Source organism: Corvus kubaryi, unplaced genomic scaffold (genome assembly GCF_017639235.1).
Source record: "Corvus kubaryi isolate FWS band 111438036 unplaced genomic scaffold, C.kubaryi_AGA036_p1.0 78, whole genome shotgun sequence".
In the NCBI taxonomy this organism is placed as follows: Eukaryota; Metazoa; Chordata; class Aves; order Passeriformes; family Corvidae; genus Corvus; species Corvus kubaryi.
This window is the reverse complement of record NW_024582065.1, coordinates 534,393-546,860: the sequence shown is the minus strand read 5'-3', so window position 1 is coordinate 546,860 and position 12,468 is coordinate 534,393. Positions and strand designations below refer to the sequence as shown.

The 12,468-nt window shown below is 48.8% G+C and overlaps 1 protein-coding gene across 7 annotated transcripts in view; it reads left to right on the top strand.

Annotated features, from left to right (window-relative positions):
• Positions 1-12,468, top strand: part of EXD3 (exonuclease 3'-5' domain containing 3) — a 213,660-nt gene that overhangs the window by 79,080 nt on the left and 122,112 nt on the right. For all 7 annotated transcript variants that reach the window (XM_042052077.1, XM_042052072.1, XM_042052078.1 and 4 more), the window contains 2 exons: positions 952-1,025; positions 2,214-2,252. In XM_042052077.1, coding sequence (XP_041908011.1) covers positions 952-1,025; positions 2,214-2,252 — 113 coding nt within the window. The remainder of the gene's footprint in view (positions 1-951; positions 1,026-2,213; positions 2,253-12,468) is intronic.

The following is a 12,468-nucleotide window of genomic DNA, read 5'->3' as shown; positions in this document are numbered from 1 at the left end:
CTTTGTTCTCGTGGGTTTTAGTCCTCGGGCATGCCCTGTGTGGGGCATGGAGAGGGATAAGGAATCAGTTTCTCCCTGAGGGTGCTAATTCAAGGGAGGCTACAGAGAATTTTCCCGTTCCTGTTCTCTGTGACTGTTTCTGGTTAGTGGTCCTGCTCCTTTTGGCTCCCAGTGAGGTGGTTTTAGCCACTGAGACCCCAAGGAAGGCTTTGGTGAAGCCTTTCCCTGTACAGGCACCTCGGCATCCAGCAGGAGCTGACAGATACCTGTGCTAATGCCAGTGCATGTCTTTTATCTCCTGCCTTTATCTCTCCCTGCACTGGATTTCAAAACAAGGTGCTGTGTGAAGATCTTGGGTTTTGCAGTTGTAATGAACCATATCTAATGAAGATGACAGCAATAAAAATAATAACAACAACTGTGGCTTGCTAGCTCAGCAGAACAATATTCCCCACCCTCTTTGTGTGGATGTGGAGTCTCTTTCATGGATCTGTGTTTTATCGGATAAACTTCAGCCACAAGTTTACATCCTGAGTGAGCTGTTCACAACTGCTTCAATGAATTAACAGCACAGGGTCCAATTAAACCCGAAAGAATGCAGCCTCCAGAGACTGAGGTGGTGCCCATGTGAGGATGCTGCCTAATTAAAGGTGTGAAGTCATTGACTGTGGAGCATATTGAACCAGGGAGTGGATCTTATCGCTCAGGGGTGGTGGAGGCAGAGATATCAGACCCGAGAATTAGCATTGCTAATCACGGATGAAAGTGTAAATAACAGTTTATAGTTGAGATAAGCTGACAATGTGTGAGTCTGTCCCTCATTGTTCCAAGTGTGAGGGCATCCTGCCTTCCACAAACCCAATCTGACACTGGGGGAGGAAAAGTGTAATGTCTAGACAGTAAAACTTCCAGGAAATGCTGTGTACTTAAATGTCTTTTTCCTTCTTTCAGCTCTCTGCCCTAATGTCATCAATCAGCGGCACTTGAGAACCCTGAATTACCTCTTTTACAAGAGATTTGTTGAGGTACGTGCTGTGTTGCGTGCGTGCAATGAGGATTTTTGTTACATTTACATTTTGAATAACTTAATTGAGATAATCAAAATGTGTCAACAGTTTATGATCAAGTTTTTTTACAAGTTCTGCTCCCAAGCCCTTCCAGTCCATCAGGAAGGCTCTGATCTGTCTCTGCTGCCTGCCAAACCGCTGCCAGAGGAGCTGGGGAGGATGGAGCACTTCTGCCTCCTGCATCTCTGAGCTGTAGTGTTGGATGACATCACTGTGGGGAGCTTGGTCATCCACAGAGAGAGCAGAGAGCATTTCTCCAGGTGTATTTGTTTAGCAGAGGGAAATGGATTCGTGATCTGGTGTTCTGCTCTCTCTGGCCTTCCACTTCCTTTGTTTTGGAGAATTTGCTTGATTTAAAGTGTTCAAGCTGGCCAGTTACTTCCATTAAGGTACATTTGGCAGCTGTTTCTGGACACAGTCCCTTCTTCTGAGAGCTCTTTGGTGCTCTCTGTTTACCATTCTCAGCTGTGCCTGAGCTCTGGTTAAATGGCTCCTTTATCTCACTAATATTTAAATTACATGCTTGGATATCTCAAAGCTGTTTTCTTTGAGGCTCTTACTCCCTGTTTGCTCTTGTACCTTTCCATACAAGTGGCTCTGACACTCCCTGTTCCTCTCTGCCAGCTCTGGGGGGAGACTCATGGTGGGTCTCGTGCAGTTCTTGGCAGAGTGGAGAGCAGGTCCCATCCTGACCTTCTCCCCAGGTTTGGCTCTGAACTGCATTAGAATGGGAATATGAACTTATCAGCTTCATTTCCAAGACCTCACGATTCCAGAGGATTTTTCATGATTTGGCTGTTGAGAAAAACTGTATTTTTATATTCTGAAGGCTCAGCCTTGCAGATGATCCCCGAGATCCCTGCCATGGGCTGCCTGGAGAGATGAACAGTCTGGGGACAAGCTGCATGTGGATTTTTATGCTTTCTGTGCTGTGGTGTGAGAGTTCCCTGCATTCCCCCTCCAAGCTGTGTTGTTCTGCCATGCCCCGGGTGGAGACAGTGAGGAGCTGAGGTGCCCCATGTGCTCGGGGTGCATTCCTTGGTCTCAGGTGATGCCAGTGGGGACAACGGGGTGTTCATTTCTAGTTTGCTGTGTGGAACATCCTCCCTTTTCTAAGATGGCTCAGAAGTGGTGTTGTCTTTTCAGAAAACCATGACTGAGGAGAATTGGGCAGACCACATTCAGGTGAGTGTGGATTTCCCTCTCCTGCTTTTGCAGGGTTATTTGCTTGGAGGTTATTTTAAGATGTTCAGCATATCCAGCTCTGGCTATTGTAGTCCTGCTATCACAGTTCTGCACTTTCTCAACACTTTGGAAGCAAAACTGTAAATGCAGGGAAGGGCAGGGGAGAACACTTACATTGTAATTCCTTTTATGTCTTTGAAAATGCTTTAGTTTGGCTGGAGCCAAGCTAGAATGTTTGGACAACACTCTCAGAGATGCGCGGGGGGGGGGTAGGGGGGGATTGTTGGGGTGTCTGTGCAGGGCCAGGAGTTGGGCTCAATGATCCTTGTGGGTCCCTTCCAGCTCAGGATATCCCATGGCTCTGTGGTTCTGTGATTTAGATAAGATTATCAAGTACATTCTTTTACTTTCCTGCACTTACTTGTAAGTGAACACTACAAGTATTTACACTGATTAATGATGAGGAAGGGGGAAAAGAGGCTGTTCTTCAGCAGCTAGCAAGGTGTATGAGGAAACTGGGGTAAAAGTTAGATTCCCTGTGCATGCTGTGACCATTTTCAGCAGGTGACTGTTTGATGTTGTGATGTCTCTGTCTTGTGCTGCGGGACACAAGTCATTTTAACAGCACGGGGAGAAGGGAGCGGGGTGGGTGTTTCTTGATGTATAAATAAAAGAGTTCAGGCAATCGTGGTTTAGCCTGATCCTACAAAAAATACAAATGTGGCAATGACACAGCAAAAATTCCATGGTGGTACACAGTAGTGGTTATTTATGTGTCCATGATTCCCCTATGGAATTGCAGCCTCGTTGTGCGTTTGCTCCTGTTCTGGAACCCCTCTCAGGCTGAATTCTGCAGCCTTTAGGGATTTCTGAAAATCCATCTGAAGGGTCGGTGTGGGCTCTGAGGGGTTGTGGGCCAGGCTGATGAGCTCAGGGATCTGAGGGCTCAGGCACTGTTTGGACACACCAGCAAAGCAGCAGGACTGCTGGGTTCTCCTGTGCAGCTCCAGGGGCTGGACACAATGATCCTTGGGGTTTCTTCCACTCAGGAGATTCCACGATTCTCACTTGGGGATGTGCTTTGGTGTGTGTGGGGAAGGGGTTTCTGTTGATGGTGGAGTGTGGGATGAAGCTCCCCTGTCTCCCTCTTTGGAGGCAGCAGGCTCAGGACATCTCTGGGAAGTGCACGTGTGGTGCCTGGCAAGCCCTGAGAGCACAGAGCTGCATCCTGCACTGGGGCAGAGGGTTGTCTTTGCTTTACAAAGGACTGCAAACTTTGTATTTCCTGCTTGTTGCCAACCGATGTATTTTTCACAACTGTGTAATTATCAGCCGAGTGGTGCTGAAACTTGCCTGTTATCAGCCTGGCTCGGTGCTATCAGAGATCCCTGTCTCTGGCATCACTTGAAAGCGATGGGAATCTGTACCTGTGCATCTGCAGGAAGCTGAAATAACAACCTGTGCAGGCTGGTGGCTGCTGCTCGCAGGGGAAAGAGGGAATAAAGGAAGGATCTTGGAGCAAGTTTTGGTTTTCAGTGCAAAAACTAAGGTTGTTCAGAACTTTATTGGTTTTGAAAGGTTCAAAGTTCACTCAGAGCTTCAGAGAATCACAGGATCACTGGTTTGGGTTGGGAGGGACCTTAAAGCCCATCCAGTGCCACCTCACCATTCTACCATTCCCTGACTGCACTGGTTGAGACTACTCTGACCTTGGTGTGTGGTTTGAGAGGAGGGTACAGGGATGCACCTCCCAGAAAAGTGCCCTCATTTTCCTCAGGCCCCTGTTGTGCAGCTCCTCAGGCTCTTCTGGGCTTGTGGGGATGCAGAGATGGGCCCTGGGGGCAGCTGTTTCCCGTGTTCTGCACAGGGAGAGCCTGCAGCTGATCTCTGTCCTCCTCCAGTTGGGACAGTGAGATAACTTATTTATTTTAAAATTTCTGACCATGAAAATCAAGCACTGTGCCAGCTCCTTCTCTGGGTGAGCAGGGGTCAGATGCTGGTAATTCCTAGGAAATGCAGAACTCCAGTTCCACTACAGTTCAAGGGTTGTTATGCTGCTTTCAGATAAAATTCAGAAATCTGCCCTTCTTTCTGTGCAATACATTGGAAAAACTTTAACAATTCCTGGTACTTAATAGGTGTAAATTACTTTATACTGCAGCAAGGAGTTGATGTAGTCTTATTTATGTGACCAGTTAATTTCTAAATGACAGTGGCTGATGCTAAGATTCTTTCTGTACAGGACCATTTTGACCTCAATTAAAACTCAGCTACCTCTGGAATAAAATGTAATAACTGTTACACTCAAGGAGGGAATTTTTAGGGGGAATTTGAAGGGCAGAATGCAATTTATTTTTTCAAAGGTTTTTTTTTGTGGCCAGGACTCCTGCTCTGGGGAGTCTTGAATAAGGACAAGGAGTCAAAAAGACCACTTTGCAAATACCCACATCCAGTGTCCTTCCCTGGAACCCCTGACTTAAGGGAAGCTTTCCAGTTGTTTTGAGCAACATCTCTGCACTGTGAGGAACTGAATATCCACAGGGAGTGAAGCAGTGTGTGCAGTGCAGATGGGAATGGTGCTCCAGAGGTGATTAATAACTGACATATCTCTCAGTAGAAGGCTGCACACAAAATCATCTTTCCCTCTGGTTGGAGTGAAGTGTTTATTCAGGGATGGGATGGATTTCATCACTCAAATGTCAAATCCAGACTGGCTCTTTTCCTGGAAGGTGGAAACCCAAACGAGTTTAACCAGCTGATGTGTGGAGTCCCCTGTCAGTACTTACAGACTTCTTTAGCAGGAAATTAAACCAGTGGGTGATCGTTTTGCTCCCTCTGGCCTTAGAAGTCTCAGGAAGGAATCATCAGCTGGAATAAATGATCACGGTTCCACCAGTGCTGCTGCTCATGGTGCTTGTGCTGAGGTGCTGAGCCACTGGAGCCCAGTAGCTCCCAGTATGGGGGTGTGTGTGAATATGCAGGAGCTGCTCCTGATCTGGTTTTGCCTGCAGTCTGCCAGTTCAACCATCTGCAAAAGAATTCCGTTTATCTTTCCACAGCTTTAAGCAGCTCCCTAACAGCTGCCATTGCAAAAAAGAGGTTTGATTTTTCTTGTCCTTTTCCCCTTTGCAGAACAGCTGGTATTTATACCTGGACTAGTCACAGGTTTGAGGTCTGCTGTCTCTCTTGGGAAGTCAGGACTGGGGGAATTGCTTTGTTTCAGGTCAGAACTGGCAGCCTTTCTTCCCCCAGTGTCCACTTGTTGCTCCCATTTCTCCTTCCATTCCTGTCCCTGCATTTTGTCCCCTGTTCAGGGACTGACAGGAGCTCAGTGGGGGTGACAGTGCTTTGACACTCCTCCTGCTTTTTCCCTGTGCCATTTTCTTTGGATTCACTATTCTTGTTGGAGGTCTCTGGGGAGAACACACAGCCACAACATGGTTTAAAGGGAATATTAAACCATGGACAAACTAGAGTTTGTAGTAGGCGGAAAAGTGGGAGGCAAAGTATCAATCTCCTTCCATTTTTCAGTTCAGTTTGTCAGTGGGGTCATATATTGATTGGAAGCTGAAATAACACCAGAGTTCCTGGAAAGCAAAAGGATGACTGATGGGGCTGGTGCAGAGAACAGGCACATCTGTGCCTGTCTCAGGAGCAGCATCCTGTAATTCCAGGAGTTGGACTCGATGATCCTGTGGTTCCCTTCCAGCTCAGGATATTCCGATTCCGTGACCCTGTGGTTCAGTTCTGCAGCTGCGTTCTGCTCTCGGCTGGAGAGCAGGCGAATGTGCACCTGTGCTAATGAAGTTTGCACTGCTGGGCTAAAAGGAAGGGGAACTTTGCGTGGAACAAAGCCCCAGCTGCTGTGGGAGAAGCACACGGGAAAAGCCAAACATGCAGCGTGTTCTGTGCCTCCCCAGCCAAAGGAGAGTCTATCAAAGGATGACATGTACAGTTAAATGTAAATACTTCCAGCTCCTTCCTGCATGGCTGAGGCTGTGTTAATTCTCGGTAAGACCTGGAGGGCTGGTGTAATTGTGGTAGTTTTATTTATAACAAATCCAGCCATTGCTAGATAAATAAATTGTGGTTAAGCACAAAGATGCTGATGAATTCTGGTGTAATATTACAGTAGGTACAAAGGAGCCAAGACAAGCTGCCATCATTTGCTGTCCAATCTACCAAATTGTCAAAAATGTCCAAAATAATTTTAAAAGTCAGCCAAAAATTTCTCTGGAGTGATGTAAGATGTGTTTGCTCAATAACTTTGGAAAATCAGCTCCCATTTACTGAAGTGTGGATTTACAGGGCCAAGCTGGGGATTGACAGGAGCTGGGTGTCTGATTCTGCTTCAGGGAGGGATTGGCAAGGGATCCTTGGAAAGCTCAGGACCTCGGTCTTAAAACTGATGGCCAAATAGCCTTACTGTGCAAACGAATGAAGTACTGGAGAGTGAAGAGAGGAAACTGCAGAGAACACACTGGGGGGAAAAAATCTCCTTTAAATTGCTTTGGTGTGTTAGAGATGCATTCTGACCTTAGCCCCCTGCCACCAGCCAGGGCCAGTGTGCTGCTAAGCACTGTAATTACATTTCTGTCACTAGCAGGCATTCACTCGGCAGCACAGCTTCATCAGGAGGAGATTTGGTATGGTATAAAGAAGATCTAATTGGCTTATGGCTGTGGGTTGAGAGGTCAGGGTTAGATTAAGGAGTTAAGAGCATCAGTGAGCTGTTCAGCTCCACTGGGGTGTGCTGGGGGAGGTTTAGTTCTGCCAAGTGGGAAAAGCATCCTAGGAGTAGGAAACTATACAGGAATGATGATCATGCAAAACCTTATGGGAATGTGTGGAACATACCAGGTCCTGAAATCACCATCAGGAGTAGTGTCCAGGATACCTGTTACTGACTGCAAACTGCAGCAGCTACAGGGTTAAAGTCACAGAATCCCAGACTGGTTTGAGTTGGAAGGGACTTTAAAGAACATCTTATTCCACCCCTGCCATGGCAGGGACACCTCCCACTGTCCCAGGCTGCTCCAAGCCCCAATGTCCAGCCTGGCCTTGGACACTGCCAGGGATCCAGGGGCAGCCACAGCTTCTCTGGGCCCCCTGTGCCAGGGCCTGCCCACCCTCAAAGGGAAGAATTTCTCCCCAATATCTAGTGAAAATCTCCCTTCTGCCAGTTTAAAACTGCTCCCTCTCACCCTGTCACTGTCTGCCTCTCTATAAAGTCACTCTCTGTCTTTTCTATAAGCTCCCTTCAGGTACCAAAGGGCCACAACAAGGTCTCCCCAGAGCCTTCTCTTCTCCCAGCTGAACAACCCCAGCTCCTGTTTGTATCCCACAGAGTGAAAATGAGGACAGGCTCACTTCTAACAGGCAAATCCTCACGTTCCTGTTGCTCCAGGACCAAGGGAACCCTGTCAAGAGCCCTGACGTTGGCTTGTGCAGCCAAATAGGGAAAGGCAGGGGGAAAGATGGGACATGGAGCTTGGTGCTTCCCAGGGTAGCACAGAAAGAGAGGATGGGTTCACTGATAAAAACCAAAACAAACCAAACAACAGGGCTCTGCACATCCTGTGTTTGCAGGTGGGAGCAGTTCTCACCTGCAGCTCCGTGGCAGGAGCCCCAGGATGCCCTCGCCCCGTGGGAGTTGCTGTGAGCTGGGGCAGTGCAGGCGTGGGGGCTCTGTTTGCCCAGCGTCACTGAAGTTTTCAGCCTTCACACACACACACACAGATCCTCTCTGCCCTTCTTACCCAGCCAGCAGTAAAACGATCCAGTCATTCCATAATCATCCCAGATTATTTAAACCCTCTGTAATCGATCGGTCCCTGAGTGCTCACTGATAGATATTGGCTTCTAAAGCCTGTGCAAATCAGCTGCCTTGCACACAGATAATCAGGCTGCTGGCAATTGATAGTTTGGCTGTATTATACTTTTAGGCAAGATTAGTTCCCCAGTTCCCTGCCAAGAAGAGAACCACATAAACAGAGGATTGTTTAGAAACAAAAAAAGTTCCTCTTGACGGAGAAGTCATGTAAATGGGAAGAAACAGGAAACTAATCTTCCCTTGTTCGCTCTGAAAGAATGCATATCTCTGAGGAATGTTGTAATTATGGATTTAGGAAATCAGTCCAATTTGCCAGGGTGTGAATTTCAGAGTTCATTCAGTCAACCCTCTCAAGCATTTCTCCTTCAGAACAAAAACCACCAGGAGCCGAAGTGTACCAAAAGAGATTAAAGGAGAGAAAAATCTACTGCCAAGCTTTGCTTTTGGGAGAGATCCTGCACGGATACTGATTATTGCTTTGGCTCTGAGCCGGGGAGCTTTGGGCACAACAAAACAGAAATCAGTGGTAACCCATGTTTGTCCTGTGGGCATCTCTTCCATACACTAATGATGGGAAGAGTTTGTGCTCCTGAGCAAGTATTTCCATTGTCAGGATTTCTGCCTATTTACTTTGAAGACTTTCCTAAACAGAAAAGAGGAGACTTTTTTCCTAAATTGAGTCTATGGGTTCTCATTATGTATGTGACTGGGTATGGGAACACTTACTGGAGTTACTGGTGGGTTAATTGCACGCTGGTTAATGCCAGGGCTCCAAACCCTGCGGGAAGGCGTCGGGGTGGCTTCGGCTCTCGCACATCCCGACAAACGGGTGAGGTGTCACCCTGTGAGTTCAGGTCCCAGCAGGAGCACAGAGGCAGTGGTTTCACTCCTCCACACACCTACAGCTGTGGCAGCCCTGTGGCGACCTGCAGCCGCGGGGCTCCGTCCCTGTCCGCACAGTGAGGCCGGCCCTGGCAGCACATGGCACTCCTCACTGTGGAATTCCTGCAGACAGATCCTGCAGCACCAGCCCATGTCACACGCTTCTGCTGAGCTGGATTTTGGAATGCTGAGATTGGACAGTCACCCTTCAGGCAGTCCCAGAGCTCAGCAGAGAGCTGTGTTTTCCTTGTGCAGGCTTCCGTGCTCCAGGATACAAACAAGAGTAGAGTTCTGGGATGGTGACTTCTGTAGAACATTCGTGGAAGTGCCAGGATTGTAAAACCTTGGGAGGCTGGAAAGACCAAAGAAACGATGTTTGGTCACAGGAGGCCCAGGCTCAGTGAGGCTCAGCAGCAGTGCAGGTCACCCAGTACACGATGGGAGCCTTCACTTCCTTAAACTGGAGAGCAGGATTTGCCACTGGCCCCTGACACTTTGTTCGTGTGTGTGTGACACGATGACAAAAGGCAGGGAGATAAATGCTACTTCAAAATACACTGGGAAGATAAGGGTTGCCAGTTTGTCTTCAATGCACTGTGTCACTGGGCTCAGACAAAGCATCTGCTGTGATAAGTAACACACTACTCTGCTCTGAAAGAGTTTGGCCAATTTCCCCATCCTCATTCATCTTCAGTCTTGCCAAGTGCTGGAGTGCTCCCAGAAAATATCTCCAGCCTGCCATCGTGGGACTGAGGTGTGAGAAATCTGGAAGCATATCAAAAATCTGGGGCTTATGTATTCAGACCAAGTCCTTGGTCCTTTGCTGATCCCTGGGATGAATAATATTCAACAGCTCTGGGGCCAGGGTTAGGCTGGAATTCAGAAGGTGCCTCTGCAGTGGTTGTGAGAAGGGGATTTTGGGAGGAAGCACAGAGCCTTGGGATAGACTTCACACAGAAGAGAAGGGAAAACAAATTATATCTGAAAAAGTAAGTAGGGTAAAGTTACCTTAGTCTATTTGCTATGGAATTGTATTTTGGGGGGTTTATGCAAGTCATACAGTTACTTTTCAAACAAAGGTTATTTTAATGGGGTTAGTCTGACACTACAGCTCACTGCAGAGCTACACCTGTGCCATTCCCTGTTGCAGGTGGATTGTGATTTTGTGTATCAGCATACCTGGAGCTGTGGGATGCAGTTGAGGAAAACGATTTAATTGTGGGTTCAGATAAGAGGTTCTGATCTGGGAAAGTCCCCACAGTGTCAGGCTATGCTGACACTGCTGAACAAGACCAGGAATTGATCAGTGGCCCCAAAGACAAGTGGCATTGCTGACTGCTCCCAGCACGGCCCCAGGCTGCCTTCCCCTGAGGATCTGTCTGAAGTCTGCAGTGACAGGAGCAAGGGGACAAGATCCCTTCCCTGAAACCTTCTGTGCAGCAGTGGTGGCGAACTGGGCGAACAGCTCATTTTTTAGGACAGCATTTTCAGTCAGTGGGGATTGGAATCCAGTGTCAGGATGAGCTCTGCTATCTCACAGAGGTACCATGGTGCCCTCTTTATCAAGAAGCCTGACCTGAAGTGTCTGGGGGATTCTGTGCTGGATGGTTCCTTGGGCACTTGGGAGCAATGTCCCTGTAGAGTATTGCACCTTCAGTTGTGAAGGGATTGTTGGGGTGTCTGTGCAGGGCCAGGGGTTGGACTCTCTGCTCCTTGTGCATCCCTCCCAGCTCAGGACAGTCCATTTGTGCATTGTCCAGACAAGAAGCATTGATATCCACTGCTGAAGCTACTGAAGTGACTGGAAATGGTCATGCCAGATTCTCTTCAGTGAGACATCCTGTGTGGAGCCTTTCATCTCTGGGGAGGGAAGTGTCTGTGCCCTGTGCCGTGGAGCTGCTGCCAGCAGCAGGTTCGTTCTGTAGCTCTGTGAGCTGCATGAGGGCCCATGAAGGATGTCCAACAATGTGCTGAAGGAAATGTCTCAACCTCTTGCTCAGTGTTTTTTGAAAATACTCTCTCCAGATCTGCCTTTGAAAGCTGCCTTGGTTCTTTCCCTCCACTCTGTACCTGCTCACATCTGTGGCAGCAGGAGCAGATTTTGGAGACACGATGACTTCATCTGTTGAAAATTAATTACTTCCCTCAGGGGCTGCCTTAAAAAAATTTGGAAGGAATCCCAATGCAGGAAATGTATTTGGATCTCTGTGTAGTATTGCTGAGCATGATCAGGACCATCCTGTATTCTGGCTAAATGAGATCCTGGGTGTTCTTCGCCCGGGAGGTGCTTGGGACTTGAAAGCAGCAGTTGCTGCAAGAAGCCGCCCGTCTGTGTGGAGATGAGCCTGAGGAATGCAGGGCACTGCTGATCACACAATCAGAGCCTCATTTCAGTTTGAAATTAGCTCTTCTCTGCAAGCTCATCTCTGCCCTCCTGCTCAGAGCAGGGCCAGCTTCATGGGACAAGGTGTTGCCGTGCCCTGCCTGGTTCCAGTGCCCCTCTGGGCCTGTTGCAGTGTTTAGCCACTCTCACTGTCCCATATTTTTAGTTTTTGGCCTGGCTGGAATTCGTGGGAGGATCTGACTCCATCTTCTCTATGGCTCCCCTGATAAAATTGAAGAGGGGATTCTATTCCCCTACACCCAGCCAGGCCTTCCCTGTGCTGAACCAGCCCTGCTCCCTCAGCCTCTCCACGTGCTCCAACCCAGTGACCATGTCCTGGAATCCCAGCATGGTTTGGGTTGGAAGGGACCCCTAAAGCCCCTGTGGGGGTGAGCTTTAGCAGACAGGCTGTATGGTGTGAGTCTGCTGGCCGCCACTTGGCCGTGGTGGTGTGAGACACACAGGAACGTGGAGCAGATGCATCCTGTCACACAATATTGTTCAGCTGCTCACCACAAACCAGCAGCTTCCTCCAGGTCGCCCAGAACAATCAGCTCCCTGTGAGGAGCCCCAGTACAGCAAGCTGACTTTAAGAGTTGCCTTTGCCTTGAGCCCTCCCAGTAATATCCTAAGTTAGACTCCTCTGAATTGCCTTTTGGAGGAGCACGGGGAGGCTGGGAAGCTGAGCGTCCTGATTCCCAAAGCAGGGGCGAGGTGGTGTGAACATGCCCCAGGGAGCCGCAGTGCCAAAGCTTCGATGAAGGAGGATCAAGCCCACTTCCCCGGCATTGATGTGGTAATGGGCTCCCGAGCTCGGGAGCGTGGCTCTGGCAGTGACGCGCTGATCGCTATCTGAAAGGCGGCCTGCTGGGCTCTCAATGCAGCCCACTTCGTGCTTCTCCAGTTCATGAACTGGCATCTCAGTGGCCAGTGCCTGGGAGCGAGAGAGCAGCTCGAGTGATGAGAAAGCAGGCTGTTCTCAGGGTGCTCAGGGTGTTCTCAGGCTGTTCTCAGGGTGTTCTCAGGGTGTTCTCAGGCTGTTCTCAGGGTGCTCAGGCTGTTCTCAGGGTGCTCAGGCTGTTCTCAGGCTGTTCTCAGGGTGCTCAGGGTGTTCTCAG